The sequence below is a fragment of the Rhinopithecus bieti genome, unplaced genomic scaffold (assembly GCF_001698545.2).
Source record: "Rhinopithecus bieti isolate Rb0 unplaced genomic scaffold, ASM169854v2 scaffold_7308, whole genome shotgun sequence".
In the NCBI taxonomy this organism is placed as follows: domain Eukaryota; kingdom Metazoa; phylum Chordata; class Mammalia; order Primates; family Cercopithecidae; genus Rhinopithecus; species Rhinopithecus bieti.
In genome coordinates, this window is record NW_016805423.1 from 568160 (window position 1) to 587009 (window position 18850).

Consider the following 18850-nt stretch of genomic DNA (forward strand, 5'->3'; position numbering starts at 1 on the left):
AGCCTCCCGAGTAGCTGGGACTATAGGCGCCAGCCACCTTGCCCGGCTAGCTTTTTGTATTTTTTTTAGTGGAGACGGGGTTTCACCGTGTTAGCCAGGATGGCCTCAAACTCCTGACCTCGTGATCCGCCTGTCTCGGCCTCCCAAAGTGCTGGGATTACAGGCTTGAGCCACCGCGCCCGGCCTAATTTTGTATTTTAGTAGAGACGAGGTTTCACCATGTTGGCCAGGATGGTCTAAAACTCCTGACCTCAGGTGATCCACCCGCCTCAGCCTCCCAAAGTGCTGGGATTACAGGTGTGTTTTGTTGTTGTTGCCAGACTGGTCTCAAACTCCTGGGCTCAAGTAATTCACCCACCTCAGCCTCCCAGAGTGCTGGGATTGTATAACAGGTGTGGGGTGCCGGCTGTATTATCTTTTAATTTTGTTTTATTTTATTTTTTCAGAAGGAGTCTCACTCTGTCACCTAGGCTGGAGTGCAGTGACGCAATCTCGGCTCACTGCAACCTCTGCCTCTCAGGTTCAAGTGATTCCTGCCTCAGCCTCCCAAGTAACTGGGATTACAGGTGCACACCACCACACCTGGCTAATTTTGTACTTTTAGTAGAGGTGGGGTTTCACCACGTTGGCCAGGCTGGTCTCGAACCCCGGACCTCAAGTGAACCACCCATCTTGGCCTCCCAAAGTGCTGGGATTACAAGCATGTGCCACTGCGCTCAGTCTATGATCTTTTAAATGATCAAGCCAATCATGAAATGCAGGCAAAATTATTATCCCCATTTTAGAGATAAGGAAATTGCAGCTCAGAAAATTTAAATGCCTGCCTGGCGTAACAGCACCAGCTCTGTCTGACTGCAAGAAACTGCCACACCCCATAAGTCAATGACCAGGTATCTTGCCAGAGAAACACTGATATTTAACTTTAAAACAAATGTTAATATTAATATTATATCTTTCAGACAGTTGCTGAGGTAGGTTAAAAATGGTTCTCAATTCTGCAACATTCCTCCCATGGAGATGTGGGGTCTCTGTACACTTTCCTTGAATCTGGGCAGGCTCTGTAACCACTTGAACAACAGAACACAATAGAAGTGAGCCCAGCTGCAGTGGCTCATGCTTGTAATCCTAGCACTTTGGGAGGCTGTGGTGGGTGGATCACTTGAGGTTAGGGGTTCAAGACCAGCCTGGCCAACATAGTGAAACCACATCTCTACTAAAAATATAAAAATTATTTGAGTGTGGTAGTGCACACCTGCAGTCCTAGCTTCTCGGGAGGCTGAGGCAGGAGAATCCCTTGAACCCATGAGACAGAGGTTGCAGTGAGCCAAGATCGCAAGGCTGCACTCCACACTCTAGTCTGGGCAACAGAGGGAGACTGTCAAAACAAAAAAAGAGAGAGAGAGAGAACACAGCAGAAGTGATTCTGTGTCAGTCTCCAGGCCCAGGTCTTAAGAGTCTGGCAGCTTCCTCTTCCTGTCCTTCGGACACTCACTCTAGAAGTCCTGAGCCACCATGTAAAAATGCATTTATACTGAGACCTCCATACTGCAGAGGCCACAGGTAGGACTGAAGAGCAAAAAATAAAAATAAAAAATAAAAGAGTTTCAACTGAGCCCAGTACCAGCCCTATGAATAAGGAAGGCATCTTGACCCTCCACATCAGTCCAGTCATCAGATAGACTATTGAGTGACTAGCGAATGCCACAAGGAGCAGAAGAATTCCATGGCTGAGACTTGCCCAAATTCCTGACTTTCAAACTGAAATATAATGAAGTAGTTGTTTTAAGCCACTAACTTACAGGCCAGTTTGTTACATAGCAATAGATAACTGAAACAGCTGGGAAAATAAAAGAGACCTGCCTACCTCCATCTCCCAAAGTGCTGGGATTACAGGCGTGAGCTACTGTGCCCGGCCTCATGAATTACTTTATCCAATACTGAAAACAATCAAGCTTGTATTTTACCCACATTTTACTTTTTCTTTCTTTCCTTTTTCAGAGGCAGGTCTTACTCTGTGACCCAGGCTGGAATGTAGTGTCACAATCTTATCTCACTGCAACCTCTTACTTCAGGGCTCAAGTGACTCCGACCCGCTGCCTCAGCCTCCAGAGTAGCTGGGACTACAGGCATGAGCCACCGTGCCTGGCTAATTCCTAGCCTCAAGCGATCCTCCTTCCTTGGCTGCCCAAAGCATTGGGATTACAGCAATGTGCCACTACTCCTGGCCCACATTTTAAAAGCGAAGATTCAGTGATGATAGTAAGGAGCTTAAAACAAAAGGGAAAACAAAAATAAAAAAGAAGAAAACTAAAGCCCAGAGAAGTTAATGAGCTTGAAGATGATCACACAGCTTGTAAGTGGGGAAATGGAAACTGAACCCCAGTCCGGTCTATCCAGCAAGAAAATTCATGTTCTTGTCACTATCTCACATAGCTGCACCACCTCTCTGGGTTCTGATGGTGTTCTACATTCCCTTTAGTATGACATCATGTGTGGTTTTCATGTTTCTACAAAGCCTCCAAAACTCTCCTTTTATTTATTTATTTATTTATTTATTTATTTATTTATTTATTTATTGGAGACGGAGTCTCGCTCTGTTGCCCAGCCTGGAGTGCAGTGGTGTGATCTCGGCTCACTGCAAGCTCCGCCTCCCAGGTTCACACCGTTCTCCTGCCTCAGCCTCTCCAGTAGCTGGGACTACAGGCGACCGCCACCTCGCCCGGCTAGTTTTTTGTATATTTAGTAGAGACGGGGTTTCACCGAGTTAGCCAGGATGGTCTTGATTTCCTGACCTCATGATCCACCCGCCTTGGCCTCCCAAAGTGCTGAGAGTACAGGCGTGAGCCACCGCGCCCGGCTATTTATTTATTTTTTTAATTTAATTTAATGTTTTTTTTTGAGATACAGTCTCATTCTATGGCCCAGGCTGGAGTGCAGTGGTGCAATCTCAGCTCACTGCAACCTCCACCTCCTGGACAACCCTCCTTTTAAATGGCCACATATTATTCCAACTATAATTTACATGCCACACCCTTTTTGAGTATTTACATTCCTTCCACATGTTTTTGTCATTAAAAGGAATTCAGAAATGAACAAGCTGCACCATGTGGACATAAAGCAGAAATTCAAGAGGGAGGAATGTATTATGTATTGAACCTGCTTCTAAATATAACTCAATGAAGAATAACTCAATTAGTAAGTTCTCAGTAAAATGACAAAGTCAGTTAAAGATGCTCAGCGATGGTGAACCTCTCCCTGCCCTTTAACCCCACTTCCATGGCAAAGCAGCCCAGATCCTAACCTACCCCTGTCCCATCCTGCCATTTTGCAGCTAAGCTGCAATTGTTGGGAGACTGAGCCTCTCTTGGGGTTCCTTTGGTATTATAGGCAATTTCATTTACATAACTCCTCCCCATTTTCTGCTTCTTCTCTGCACCGACTGCCTTAGTGAACCTGGTTACCCAGTCACCTAAGAAGGGTGTCCTGGCCTTGCTGTTTCCCAGTATGCAGCAGGGAAGGTAGAGAAAAATGATCCCCTTGGAATTCACATGCCATTCAGGCTAGATAAATTAATCACCGTTTAACAACTTAGTGCAGACCTCATCAATCTTAAATAGCTTGGACAGCTGCAAAAATTAAGATTGTCTCAGGATGATTGTTGGCTTTGAAAAGATTATGAATCCTCTTATCTCAAAAGGGCCAGGTGAAGAATTTGTAAATCCTGTTAAGAATTTTAGTCTTTATCCTGAGGGCAGAGGGTAGCCGTTGAATGGTTTTAAACAGAGGAGTGATGACCTGATCAGATTTTTTGATCTAGAAAGAATACCTTAGTTGGAGGGCAGTTGTAGGATTCGGTGATCAAAGGGATGGAGGGTAGAGAAAAGGGAGGATTCCATCATAACCCCAGGATCCTGCCCAGAACAGCTGGGTGGGTAGGATGAGGAGCAGAAGGGGAGGGAATGACAGGAGAGTGGTTCCCTCTTGGACCAGGTGAGTAGGACACCTGAGGGTAGAGTCAGGGACTGTGATTAGGGCAGACAAGCAGGCTGACTTCCAGATGTTCATCCCCCATGGCTCTCTCCCTGGCTGGCCACTTGGTCACATGGACCCAGGCCCAGGAGGGAGGGTCCCATAGGCCAGCCTAGCCCAGGGAACTGAGCATTCTCAGAGGCCACAGCTGGCCCAGCAGGAGAACTAAGGACATTGGGAAAGATCCTGAGGCTACGAAGGCTGCTAAATCCTTGAGACTGTGAACCTCTTCCTTCCTATATAGGGAGCAGTGGACTGCCCCATCTTTAGGGGCTGGAGGAAGCTATCACGTCACTGCAGCTTTTCAATTCAAGGATTCTTGCTAATTTTATACTTAGGGGTAAGCATCATCCCATAGCCCCAGGATGAAAATTCCCCAGTTCCTCCCCTCCCAAAGATCTACAGCCAGTAGGAGACAGCTGCCAAGGTGACACACAATGGCACGGGCTGGGACCAGTGCTTTAAGAGAGGGAAAAGACCAGGGCAAACCTGGAGCAGGCAGAGTTTAACCCGAATGGTGGGCATCTGGGAAGGTGTCGAAGGTGACAGGTCTTTCTCTGGGCCCTAAAGAAAGGTTGACTTCCACAGAGGGATAGAACAGGGCAGAACATTCTCACAAAAGATAATAGCTTGTGCAAACATCCAAAGTTGAAAAAATACAGGACGTGCTGGAGCAGAGGGAGCTTTGCAGAGGCATGATACTTTCTAGATGCAAGGACACACAATTGTTCATACTGCCCAGATTCCCCAGAATGTGAGAATCTAGGGCAATGACCTAGCTTTGGCCCTGAATTCAACATTATCATCAGTGACTGGGATAGAAATTTAGAAATTTCCTGGTGATGTCACCTGGGGAAATGCTAGTAAGCTCAGTCCCTGACTTGCCCTGTCCCCAACCCCAAAACACAAAACACAACTTCCCAGATGTACATGTTTCATACCAGCTTCATATCTCCATACATCTTGCTTTCCTAAATATATGTTTCTGTTTGTTTGCTTGTGACGGAGTCTTGCTCTGTTGCCCAGGCTGGAGTGCAATTATGATGATTTTGGCTCGCTGCAACTCCCGCCTCCTGGGTTCAAGCAATTCTGCCTCAGCCTTTTGAGTAGCTGGGATTACAGGAGCCTGCCACCACGCCCGGCTACTTTTTTTTTGTATTTTTAGTAGAGACGGAGTTTTGGCCATATTGGCCAGGCTGGTCTCGAACTCCCGACCTTGCGATCCTCCCTTCCCTACCCCCCGCCCGCCTTGGCCTCCCAAAGTCCTGGGATTACAGGCATGAGCCACCACATCCGGCCTTAAATATATGTTTCTATTGCTTTCTTTCTACTTAAGCCTTTAGAGGAGGAGGTAAGGTATGTAAAAATAACCCCACAAAACACAAAATGTATCATATTATCTTTCTTTTTTTTTTTGAGACAGTCTCACCCTGTTGCCCAGGCTGGAGTGCAGTGGCATGATCTCAGCTCACTGCAACCTCTGTCTCCCAGATTCAAACGATTCTCCTGCCTCTGCCTCCCCAGTAGCTGAGATTACAGGCATGTGCTAGCACACCTGGCTAATTTTGTATTTTTAGTAGAGTTGGGGTTTCACCCTGTTGGCCAGGCTGGTCTCAAACTCTTGACCTCAGGTGATCTACCCACCTGGGCCTCCCAAAGTGCTGGAATTACAGGTGTGAGCCACCATGACCAGCACTGAATTATCTTTCAAAAGAAATCCAGGCCGGACGAGGTGGCTCACGCCTGTAATTCCAGCATTTTGGGCTGGAGTGCAGTGGCTATTCACAGATGTGATCGTAGTGTACTACAGTCTCAAACTCTTGGCCTCAGCAATCCTCCCTCCTCAGACTCCCAAGTAGCTGGGACTACAGGCTCATGCCTCCTCACCAGGCCAAAATTCACAATTGTTTACAAATACATGACATGCACTTTGTTCCTTCAGGGCCTCTTGGCCCACAGATGCCCATGAGGACAAGATTTGCCAGCAACAAGGGAAAAAGCCCCAGAGAGCTTCACAAAAATTTTCAATTTGTAACCTCCGGCCGTCCTCAGGTTGGGCTTCCCATTGCATGGAGAGGCCTGCCTGAGGCCAGGAAGGGGTTAGGGGAGCAGATCCCAGAATCACATGGTCTAGGATTAAATCCATGAAGTGGGTTGGGCTTCCCATTGCATGGAGAGGCCTGCCTGAGGCCAGGAAGGGGTTAGGGGAGCAGATCCCAGAATCACATGGTCTAGGATTAAATCCATGAAGTGGGTTGGGTCACAGTCATCAAATTATTCCATAGGAGAATAATCGGTGATTGCCTGAGGCTACCTTTGCCCCTGCCCTCAGTCCAGTTCTATTTGGTCTGAGATGGAGAGTGACTCCTCAGCTCCCAAAAAGACTGAGTGAGAAAGCAGGTAGCAGTAATGTACTCAGGAATAAGCCAGTGTCACTAGGCAGACAGGGCACCCAGGAGTGGTCATTTTGCTTCAGTCATTTTTTTTTGAGACGGAGTCTCGCTCTGTCGCCCAGGCTGGAGTGCAATGGTATCATCTTGGCTCACTGCAACCTTCACCTCCAGGGTTCAAGCGATTCTTCTGCCTCAGCCTCCGGAGTAGCTGGGATTACAGGTGCCTGCCACCAGGCCTGGCCAAATTTTTTTTTTTTGTATTTTTAGTAGAGACGAGGTTTCACCATGTTGGTCAGGCTGGTCTCGAACTCCTGACCTCATGATCCTCCTGCCTTGACCTCCCAAAGGGCTGGGATTACAGGCATGAGCCACTACACCCAGCCTCCTTCAGTCATTTTGAGGTCATGGATGGTTTAGCATAAGGAACGGAAACTATATATAATCAAATATTTGAGAAAAAAGCCCCCAAATACCAAGCTATTTCATATCTAGAAGCTGCAAATGTATGGCCGAGCGCGGTGGCTCACGCCTGCAATCCCAGCACTTTGGGAGGCTGAGATGGGTGTATCACTTAAGGCCAGGAGTTCAAAACCTGACCAACATGGTGAAACCCCATCTCTACCAAAAATACAAAAATTAGCCGGGCTTGGTGGTGCGAGCCTGTAATCCCAGCTACTCAGAAGGCTGAGGCAGAAGGATTGCTCGAACCTGGGAGGCGAAGATTGTAGTGAGCCAAGATTGCGCCAGTGCACTCCAGCCTGGGTGACAGAGAGAGACACTGTCTCAAAAAAAAAAGAATGCATTGAGGATCCAATAACGAATGAGGGGCAGAGTTAGGGAGGACAGATAAGAGAATAATCCAGCCAGGTGCGGTGGCTCACGCCTGTAATCCCAGCACTTTGGGAGGCTGAGACGGGTAGATCACAAGGTCAGGAGATCGAGACCGGCCTGACGAACATGGTGAAACCCTGTTTCTACTAAAAATACAAAAAATTAGCTGTGTGTGGTGGTGTGCACCTGTAGTCCCAGCTACTTGGGAGGCTGAGGCAGGAGGATTGCTCAAATCCAGAAGGCGGAGGTTGCAGTGAGCCAAGATCACATCACTGCACTGCAGCCTGGTGATAGAGTAAGACTCCATAAAAAAGAAAAAAGAAAAAAAAATCACCACAGACCCCCACCATGTAATTATAAATCAAGATACATGCCATCATCACCATCACCATCATCATCCCTCACATTAATTGTAACATTAATTAGGTTGCCTATTTGCCAAGCGCTAGAGCTGAGCGGTCTTAAATTCACGTCCACATTTCTTTCTCACAACTCCAGGAGGCAGTTGTGTTTATCATCCATACTTTACAGGTGAAAAAACCTGTGATGTAGAGAAGTTAAGTGACTTGCTAGGAGGAAGCAGAGCTGGTACTCGAACCTAGGTTTGACTCCAGAAAGCATGCGCTTGACTACAGAGTAAAAAGCAGGGTCCCCGAGAGAAAGCATAGGATTTGCCTTCTACCCAGCATGGGGAAGGTTTCCCTGCACTCCCTGCACTCTGACCCTCTCTCTGCTTTTTGTCAGCCTAAGGAGGATTGCAATACCATTGACCTAGTGACCTAGTAACCAGGAATATGGAGACTCTGAGTCAGAAGCAGAAAATGCCAGACAATCTCACATGTAGTTGTTGGATCATGAAGTAAGATCAGGAATGGAGCTGGGGTCAGGAACAGGATAATCGTGCCTTGCCAACGTAATTATATCCCTTGCACTCTGTGATCAGAACGATTGAGTCAGAATGTCTTGCTTTGTGCCAGAGTCATTTGACTGGCTCCCAAAGCGGCCACCCAGGGTAGCTTTTCCTTGGCGAATTTGCCACAGACCTGAACCTGGTTCATAGCCATATCAGTGTCCTGTCAGGGTTCATCTGCCTGAGAAGGCCTGACTCCCAGCAATCCAACTCATAAGAGGCCAGACTATATAACTACATACCTACCAATGTATTGATTAATAGTGTTAGTCTTTCAGTAACTGGAATGTTCTCCCAACTAATGCACCCTTTTCCCAATATCAGCAGTCTCAGAGAGTCAAGTTAGTCAGCAACAGGCTGGTTGGTGAGTGTATCCCAAGAGTTAAGGGAAGCTGACCTTTTGAGGGCTATTTCAGTCAAATCCGGGTGCAGTCTACTGAATCATCTCCACCTTACAACAGGGCATGTCTGTGTGAACACAAATTTCACACTGCTCTTTCCTGGACAGTGTAAGTTGCCAACTTCTAGCCTCATGGCTTTATCCTACTTCTTTTTCCTTCCTCTTTCTATTCTCCAGCCTCTTCCCTCATTCTTCAGTTCACACATTCTCCGTACAATAAAGTCGGTTCGGTTGCTAATCATTCAATTGTCATCACATTGCAGCCCTTCCCTCACTGAGATGCTCAAGGAGGTCACCTTGATGGATAGGTTTGTTGTTCCCAAGCTCTTCATTCATTTACAGAACTTTTTGGTTTATTTTCTAATATGTTAGGTTTAACCTTTTGAAATGATTGTTTTTGGCAGGTCAAAAACAGTCAAATAGCAGCAATTTTATGTGGTTCAACAGTCAGCAAACCAGACCCATTGGGAGTGGAGTTAATGAGTCTGACTGCCTTCTCAAGCCATTGTGGTGGGTGTATGTGTGTGTGTGTCTGTGTCTAGGATATGGGGGTGTATGGCAGCCCTTTCTTTCTGGAAATAAGCTCTCCTGGATAGTCACTGGTGTCTGGGGCCTCCTCTTGCTGTTCATGTATCCTCCAACTAGGGCCCTAATGTCAAAAATGAGCTAAGGAGGAACTTGAGGTTGAGGGAGAAGGCTGAATTATTTGTTATATGTGGCAGAGTTAGCCTATGCTCATAAGCCAACAAGGAAACACTTTTAGAGTCCATGGTTTGTGCAGTCCTCTGTTAATGTGGAAAACTGGAGATTAATGGAGACATTTTTCATTTTACAAACATCAGCTAAATGTTTGTGTGATATAGGCTATATGCTCAATGACATTCCTACCTTCCAGAGTTTTCAATGTGCTATTGTAGGTGTACCTGTGTATCTCCTTCCAGTTACCAGCTTGGCGTACAACAAGCTGTGTGAAGGTAGGGTTTATCTCTCATTTAACTCCTAACACAGGGCCCGGCATATAGTAGGTGCTCATTAAATACATGTTTTATATAAGTAAGTGAATGAATGAGAGTGGTTAAAAAACCAATCATGCAAATACCAGGAAGGCATCAACTAGCATACCAAATGAAGACTCTGGGCCTCTGAAGTTTAGGAAATCAAGCTGCCTGTAGAGAATAAGAAGAGAGTCCCAGAAGAGATGACTTGTAAGTAGTTGCTCCCCAGTTGAAAAGAGGAACAGTTCAGGCAGTGACATAGCTGGCCTTACAGATGTTAGAGAGGAAGACAGGAATGAAAAGAAGAATTCTAGCCACCCATTTCCTGGTGAGCACTTTGGCCAGCATGAGCTGCATTCCTTTGAGCTGAGCATGAGTGGAATTTCCAGCCTAGGTAGCAGAATGGAACTTGGAACAAATAGCTCAGCAGAAAAGAACCCAGAAACAATGGGGCTGGGCTCAACTGCCCTTTGCCAGCTCTTGAGCTCATGGAATATTGGAGCTCAGCAGTCCTTGTTGAGGGAGATACATGATGTCCTTCAGATTGTACCACTTCAGAGGACCCAGAGGGAAACTGCCATGTTCAGACAGCATTAGGAACCTTGGAAGATGTGCAGAAATACCTGGGAATAGTCCGCATTACTATTCAACTTTTCCATCTGGCAAGTACAAGTGAAGGTCTGTTTGCTTTAAGGATGCAAACGGTCCAAACACATTGAACAGCAGAGGGGAAGATACCTCCGTCAAGAGAGAACTGGAGGAGCCGGGCACGGAGGCCAAGGCAGCAGGATCAATTGAGCCCAGGAGTTCCAGACCAGCCTGGGCAACATAGCAAGATCCCTTTCTCTAAAAATGTTAAAAAAAAAAAAAAATTAGCCTCTCTACTCTGGAGAGGCTGAAGCCGGAGGATTGCTAGAGCCTCGCCTCTTAAAAAGAAAAAGAAAGAAAGAGAGAGAGAGGGAGGGCAGAAGGATGTTTCAAAGATGAGGGGGTGCCTGGTGATGATGATAATGATAGCAGGATTCAGGGCACTGGGCAACCAATCTGGAGGAGGCTGGCAGGGGAGATTTATAAGGAGCAACTGGTGGGAACAGATGCTGTTCATTTTAGGGCAGGTGATTCAAAGAGTAAGGGACTAGCTTCACAGAGGAGAGAATTACTACAAACAATGACACAACCACAAAGACGCTGTTCTCTCTACTGGCCTGACCTGAATTTCTTACACATGATCAAGTTCTGGGAGCATGCCATCAATCACACTGAAAAATGTAGTGGGAAATTCTGCAGTGTCAGCCCTCAACGACTGTTCCTTCTGTGTATTTTCTCAAGTCATTAATTCTTTCAAGACGATGAATTGATAAGGACTTAAGAAATATATAAATAACTGGAACTCATTTATATCTAGATCTTCTCTTCTAGATTATAAGGGAATTGAAGGCAGGAATCATAAATTACTCACTTTTGAATAAAGCACTTTGCCCTAAATATAGCTAAATAAGTGCTTCATAGAAGAGGAAAGAAAGAGAGGGAGGGGGCTGGGCGTGGTGACTCACGCCTGTAATCCCAACACTTTGGGAGGCCGAGGCAGGTGGATCACGAGGGTCAGGAGTTCGAGACCAGCCTGGCCAACATGGTGAAACCCCGTCTGTACTAAAAATACAAAAATTAGCTGGGTGTGGTGGGGCACCTGTAATCCCAGCTACTCGGGAGGCTAAGGCAGGAGAATCGCTTGATCCTGGGAGGCAGAGGTTGCAGTGAGCTGAGACTGTGCCATTGCACTCCAGCCTGGTGACGAGAGCAAGACTCTGTCTCAAAAAATAAGTAAGTAAATAAATAAATAAATGAAAGAGAGGGAGGGAGGAAGGAGGAAAGAGGGGAAGGAAGAAAATAGTAAGGGAAAAAGAAAGAAGGAGAGAAAAAAAAGAAAGAAAATAAATTTGATTAGCCATGGTAAGGGAGGGTGATGGTGATGGGCAGTACTAAACCTGGCCTGCATCACAGGAAGATACATGTTGTCATAGAAGGAAGTCACCTTGGCAGCTGTTTATGTTTGGGGAATAGCATATGTGTAAGCCCAAGCTACTTGCTGACCAAGGCTAGGTCCTTGATTTATTTGACATTCAGAAGTTAGATTTTTTTTTCTTTTTTTTTTTGTTTAGACGGAGTTTCGCTGTTGTTGCCCAGGCTGGAGTGCAATGGCGCGATCTCGGCTCACTGCAACTTCTGCGTCCCCCAGGTTCAAGCAATTCTCCTGCCTCAGCCTTCCCAGTAGCTGGGATTACAGGCGTTAGCCATCACGCCCGGCTAATTTTTGTATTTTTAGTAGAGATGGGGTTTTATTATTTTGGTCAGGTTGGTCTCAAACTCCTGACCTCAGGTGATCCGCCTGCCTCGGCTTCCCAAAGTGCTGGGATTAGAGGTGTGAGCCACTGCGCTCAGCCATTAGTTAGTTCTTTAATAGCAGTGTAAGCAGGGGGTAGGAAAAGAGAAACTTTAATGGGGTAACTGTAAAGGAAAAGGCGAAGAAGTCACTCCATTTACTGGCTGAGTTCTATCTACCCCATAGGGCTACCAACATTTGTCTGAGTCATTTCCTCAGTGGTTGTGACAGCTCCCTCTCCTGCTTTTAGAAGGAGGAAGTAGAAAGTTTAAGAGCTTACTTTAGACCACCTTTTGCATATAGAATTCATTTCATTTTCAAGGCCCCAAGGGTATTTAAATGGACTTTAAACCCATTTAAACAGGGCTTTCGCCTGGGCATTTTGGTCTCCACCCCTATGATAAGACAGGCTCCTCCTTTTATCAGGGATAGAAGCTAAGGATAAACTGCATCATCATCTAGACTCAAGTCAGGACGTTAAGCAATGTGCTGGTCAGCTAATGCTGATTCTCTTCCCTCCCTCCCCCGTATCATGTAAGAGCTAGTATACCCACTTTACAGATTAGGGAGTTGAAGATAGGATTTATTGAACTTGAGCTTGGTAAACATAATCCAGAGGGTAGAGTTCAGACAAAATCCCTACCTACCAACCGGCCTATGAAAGATCTTTTAATAAATGGGACCTAAACTTCAGGATCACTGCTCCTCTCACTTTCACAACCTGTAAAGAAAAAAAGTAATGGTTGCCACACCAGAGAGGGTGGAAGTACAGAAACGATCAGAGGAGAGGAACAATTTTTTAACACAGTTGCCTTAACGTAGTGCCTGTCCGTTTCGCGAAAGTTCAAACGACTACTCTGGGGCCACGGTTTGTTCTGGGCCAGGAAACACACGTGCATCCTGCGCATGCGCCCAAAAGGAACCCACTGCCCCTCCTGCTAGACCTCTTTAGCCAAGTCATCAACCAGCCCTCAAAATGCCCGCCCTCAAGACTAAACCTTCCGCCAATCGGGAAAGCGGAATCGTCAGGCACGTCACTTACTTTGCATATGCCCTCCTCTCCCCGCCCCCATTCCTGGACTCCGCCCCGTCTGGGTCACGGATTGTCACCTAAGCGCTTCGTCCTGGCACCTGATTGGCTCTCTTTCCAGCTCCGCCTCCATCTCCACCCGCCGCCCGCCCCTTGGCGGTCCCACAGCGGCAGGCAGAGCAAAGTACGCAGGCGCAGGCGCTGCCTCTCTCTTCTAGCGGCCCGCCCTCCCTCCTCCTCCCTTCCCCCCTTCCATCCCCACCTTCCCCTCCTCTCCGGGCCTCTGCGCGCGCGCGCGAGCCGTCCTTCCTCCGGCACGCGCCCGCTAGCCCAGCATTCGCCAAGCCTTTGGCTCCGCGCAGTGCCTTTTCCCTCAGGTTGTGGGGAGAGAGGGATCCTGCTCCGACGCCGCAGCAGCAGCGGCAGCCCCGGCAGGCTCGGGCACAGCGGCGGCGCAAGCAAGCCCCAGGCGGACCGTACACCGCTCGCCAGCTCGCAGGGGGAGCCGCCCGCCTCGCCGCGCACGCTCCGGCGACCCCGCGGGGCTGAGGCGTCGCCGTGCCCCGGCAGCCGTGAGCGCAGAGCCGGCACCGACCCCGAGCTCGGAGCCCCGCGGGCCCGAGCCCGCCGTCGGCCCCACCCATCCAAGGTCGAGGAGGCCGAGGCCATGCCGAGACGGAGGAGCGGAGCCTGGACAACTTCTTTCCAAGAGGGACAAGAGAAGAAGAAGGAGCGGAGCAACCGGGCGGCGAGTGCCGCGGGTGCAGCGGCAGCGCGGCGGGAGCAGTGGAGCCGCGGGTTGCGGCGGGCGGCGGGGGCCGGGCACGGGGACCCGGCCGGGCGACTGGCGGGACCGCGAGCGCGGGGACGGCGGCCGGCCGCCACCAAGGCTGGACGAAGGTGAGGGGGTTCCGCGAGGCCGGCATCGGGGGCCCGGGCGGCGCGCGGGCCGCCCATGTGCCCGCCCCCGCCTGCCGGGGAAGCGTCCGGGAGGGGCCGCGGGGGCCGGGCGGACGGGCGAGGGCCGCCACGTGACGCAGGCTCCCCACTTCGGGCAGGGCTCGCCGGGGCCGGGACCCCTTTCGACACCCGCCCTGGAGCCGCCCTTCTCACCCCGCGTCGCTCGGCGTTAGCCAAGGCCCGGGCGGCGCCACCCTCCAGGGGCACTAGGTCTAGGGCCGCAGCGCCCAGCACAGAGCAGCGTTTATTGGGTGACGTCTAGGCTGAGTAATTCCTTGTGCTGACCTCAGCCCAGTAGTTTGAGCTGAATTTTCGCTTTCAGCAGCCGCATTTGTAACAGCTCTTTTGTGATGACTTAGTCTCTAAGCCCGTGAAAAGAAAAAGAAAAGTCTCAGTGGCAAGGTTGGGTTAGAAATGTAGTTGTGAAATTCCTACTGACTTCTTCCTTGGGCTTTTCTTAGTTGCTTAAAGTAACAGCTCTCATGCAGGAACCCAGCGGAAGTACAGTGTTAGCCTGCGAGCATGTTTGTCCTCCATGTAGCCTAGTTTGCCCCAGAACGAAGCAAGGGCTTTGACCGGAATATAAGTGCATACTTAGTTTAGGTTCCAGCCACTTGATCCACTTTTCGTAGTGTGTTACTTGCTTAGTTATATGTCTACAAATAGCTTTAATTGATCAAATGGCGTTTGTTTTACAGGACGAAGATGAATGGAAAGAATTAGAGCAAAAAGAGGTTGATTACAGCGGCCTCAGGGTTCAGGCAATGCAAATAAGGTATGGTATGGTTACAAATGTGTTTAGATAACCTTTAGGACAGATACTGGATACAAGTTAGGTTTTCCTTTAGCCCCAAAGCAGCATCATAGTAGCCTTGTGCTCTAGATATGCTTATTAGGACTCAAATGGGTTCTGTCTACTCTTTCTCACTCCATGAAGGCAGCCCTTCCGTGTGCTCATCAAATTAGCTGCTGACTCTAAAATCCTGTGAGAGCTTGCCTACTTCCAGTTCTGGTTAGGCCTTTTCATTTGAGACAACTAAAATGGATTTTGTCACTTCAGAATTTTCACTGTTAACATCGGTGATTGTACTTAGTTTTGGTTTCAAAATAATGTGGATGTTTTCACATCCTTTCCAATAAGCCAGTGAATGTATTTTTGTAATTGAAGTATGTCATACTTAAAGAGAGATAGAGGTTTTATGTGTTCACACAGTGCAACCAACCTGTGCAATAAGCACGCAGGTCAAGAAACTGAGTATTACTAATACAGAACAAGGTTCCCCTCCTAACACCTACTCACTGCATTCGTCTTCAACACAACCATTATCCATGATTTTTTCTAAAACTTAATAGGAATGGAATTATATGTGTAAACATGTTATTTTTTAAAGTTCAAGCAAACAGTAATTTTTAAAAATTGAGTAGTTTAGAAGATTTGAAATTAACATTTTGTCAAGTCCAGTCTATGGCAGTCAACTTTGATGCTAAGTAAGTGCCATATTTTGGAGGGTTCATAAAGTAGGAAAAAAACAAGTGAAGATATGGATCTGTTTTAAGATTAAAAAATCCTTTGCTCCTGGTTTAAAGAAAAATGGATTTTGATAAACTGTCTCCAGTTTGAAGCTTGCATTTTATAAGCAATGCCAGTGAGTGCGAGGCACAGTGGAGGAAATACTTTCCTTAACTGAAAACTGTCTTTTGGCCTCTCTGGATGTTAGTATCCATAGCTTTAGATAACTTTTTCAAAAAGCAGGGTTAATAATTTGTTGAATACCTACCACAGCTAGATATTAATGTCCTGTGAAAACATCATTTTGTGAGCTTAGCCAAAGTGAAACCCCCTGATTGATAATGGGAAACTTTCAGGAACGGTAGCTTCTCAACACTCTTGAGATTTCTTTGTAGTGGTGTTGAATAGAAGTGATTAGACTTAAGTTTGATTCCCAACCACTTGTTGGCTTCCTTCATGTATCTTCCTCTTTTCTGTCTCCTGGGGCTTGACCTGTAAAGAATGGGGGAGGAGGGAATGTGAGGTTCTTACCATTTGAGGTGGTGGAACTGCCTGTGTGTGTGGCTCCTGTTCTGTTGTAAAGTTTGGCTCTTCTTAAGTCTTTTCTTTCCTAAGTGACTGCAGATTCTTGAAAACGTGAGTGACCGGAAGAATAGTGTTTGGCCATGTCGAACTTGGCAAAAGTAGCACTTTTCTGAAGATAAAATTTTGGTTTCAGGTTCACTGACGATTAGAAATTGATTTTGTTAAACTATGGATATTATTTAAACAGAACCTGTGTTTTTTCTGTTATTGACTATAAGTTACGTGTTCATCTTCAGGGTTATTTTGGTCTTGATCTATTTTGGTTACTCTTGAGATCATGAAAAGTGTCTTAAATAACTTACATACTTCATCCTTGCCAGGGACATAAGTAAATATCAGCTAGTACAAGCATTTAAGTTCTGCTCAACCTGAAGTAGACTAGCTTTTATATTGTTTTTTGTTTTCTTAGCATCTAGTTACTGGCCCGAAGTGGCCATCCTAGTAGAGGTATTCCACTAACCTGCAACGCTGAGAAACTCTCCTTCCCATCTGCTCATCCACCAATCTCTGCTACATGTGCTTTATCTTATTCTCTTTCTCAGTATACTGAGAGTTAGCTGCAGATATCACCGTCAGTCTTTTTTTTTTTTTGAAACAGAGTTTCGCTCTTGTTGCCCAGGCTAGAGTGCAGTGGCACGATCTAAGCTCACCACAACCTCCAACCCCTTTGTTCAAGCGATTCTAATGCCTCAGCCTCCTGAGTAGCTGGGATCACAGGCATGTGTCACCACCCCCGGCTAATTTTGTACTTTTAGTAGAGACGGAGTTTCTTCATGTTGGTCAGGCTGGTCTCGAACTCCTGACCTCAGGTGATCCGCCTGCCTCGGCCTTCCAAAGTGCTGGGATCACAGGCGTGAGCCTCTGAGCCCAGCCAGATGTCACATACAATCTTAAAGTTCTTGACCCTGGTCCTTGTAGTTAGCATGTTAGGCCTTTACCTGTACTGAAAGGGGAAAGTTTTCATTAGCAGCAAACATGCTGTATATTAAGATCCTATTTCACATTTACCAACCAGCTCGATATTTAAGTACCAGGGTACTTAATGTGTCCAATTTTGTGTCTAAATTAATCTTACTCAAGATCGTGCCATTATAGACAAATTCTTGAGCAGGAAGCCATTGAGGTGGTTATAAAGGAAGCTGTCACTTGAGTTAGATTCTTGGTTGTTTGTAGGCCCTGTAGGCCTCTCATCTTTTATTTTTTTATATTTTTGAGACAGTCTCACTTTGTCACCCCGGTTGGAATGCAGTGGCATGATCATAGCTCACTGTAGTCTTGAACTCCTGGGCTCAAGTGATCCTCCCACCTCAGCCTCCCAAGTAGCTGGAGCTACAGGTGTGAGTTACCACCCCTGACTAAACTTACTTTTTTTCTGTAGATGGGAACTGTGTTACCTGGGCTGGTGTCAAAACTCCTGGCCTCAAATGATCTTCTCAAAGTACAGGAATCACAGGCATGAGCTGCTAGGCCCAGCTACTTCCATCTTTAAAATGGATTTTTGGGAGAATGTTAGAAAGATTTAATTCTTGAAGGCATACAGTGTTGAGTGTTTGTCATATTTCAATAAATAATTGAGTTCTTGGAGCCCAGTGGTTTTCTAGAGACTTTGGTGAGAAATCTAGACTTAAACCTGTTAGGTAGAGCTGGTCATGTTATCCAAGGTGGATTATTCTAGCAAATACTTACGTGACTACTTTGCTAGACACTGTGAGGTTTTCTGGTTGTAGATATAAGTCATGCTCTAATAGACAACAGTAGATAATTTCAAAGAGATGTGCAAGGTGCTCTAGGGCAGAGGAGAGGCATTTCATCATCCATGAATGGGTCAGGAAAGATTTCTTTGGATGAGGTGCAGTGACATTTTAAGCCTCCAGGCCAGGCATAGCTAATCAGGCCATGTTTATCTCGCCAGTTTACTGTTGCAGCAGTGCTAGGTATAATCGGGACAAACCTGTGAGATGCCCGGTATTCCAACAGCTCAGTCCAGTCTGATTTTTGTTTTAGCTGCTTCCCCCTAGTGTTGGGGAAGGGGAGTTAGGATATATAAATTCCCATGTCTCGAGGTAAAGAGATAAGGCTGTTCTATTCTTTATAAATATACTGCTGCAGGATGTGTGATCGTATCAGCCTTACTAAAGAAAATGCATTTCTCAAATCTCAAAGTAGAGAATATTTCTGCGTCATACCTTAGAGCTATAAAGAGGATAAAATGAATTTAAAAGGTAATGTGAAATAATATAGCCTCTGGAATCCTATACTATTTTGACTCTGCTACTCTGTAGGCCTGGGGAAGGTACTTAAGTTTCCTCATACATACATACAGTGGGTCTCTTGCCTGCCTTAGTGTTACTGTGAGGTTTAACTTTGTACAGTGGGGTGGAATGCTGGCTGTCATAGTCGATATTCAGTAAATTTTCCTTTTGTATCATCATTATTCTCCTCACCCTACCAGTAGTGCCTTACAGACTTACATGTATTTAAGACTGTGTATGTGGAATTGTGATGAATTTACAGCAGTATCGTAGTGTTTATTTATAAAATTTAGCTAATGAGAAGCTATATATTAGGATCAAACACTGAATTTCAGCCTGTCTCCCATGGAAATAACCGTTTGGAACTTGTTTCTTGTTCTGCTGTGACATTTGGAGAGTTGATACTTTCTGAAATACGTAAATATGAAAAAGCAATAAAATACGTAAATCATTTCTACCCTGCTGACTGGCATTTAGGCAAGCCCTCTAAGCATCTCTCGGCTTCAGTCCCTCCAATTGCTGGATGAAGAGTTTTTTTGCTTTGGTCATTCTTTTTTTTTTTTTTTTTTTTGATT

The 18850-nt window shown here is 46.5% G+C and overlaps 2 protein-coding genes across 5 annotated transcripts in view; both read left to right on the plus strand.

The window, feature by feature from the left end:
- Positions 1–12972: 12972 nt before the first annotated feature.
- On the plus strand, positions 12973–14101 carry LOC108529863 (translation initiation factor IF-2-like). The gene is made up of 2 exons (XM_017872395.1): positions 12973–13152; positions 13346–14101. The coding sequence occupies exons 1-2, from the start codon at positions 12988–12990 to the stop codon at positions 14099–14101; spliced, it is 921 nt and encodes a 306-aa protein (XP_017727884.1). The 5' UTR covers positions 12973–12987.
- Positions 14102–14215: 114 nt separating this feature from the next.
- CDV3 (CDV3 homolog) overlaps positions 14216–18850 on the plus strand; it is a 16495-nt gene continuing 11860 nt past the window's right edge. For 2 of the 4 annotated variants that reach the window (XM_017872412.1, XM_017872414.1), the window contains exons 1-2: positions 14216–14330; positions 14627–14703. In XM_017872412.1, the coding sequence (XP_017727901.1) occupies positions 14693–14703 (11 nt within the window). In that variant the 5' untranslated portion in view covers positions 14216–14330; positions 14627–14692. The remainder of the gene's footprint in view (positions 14331–14626; positions 14704–18850) is intronic. The other 2 variants (XM_017872416.1, XM_017872413.1) reach the window with 1 other exon arrangement.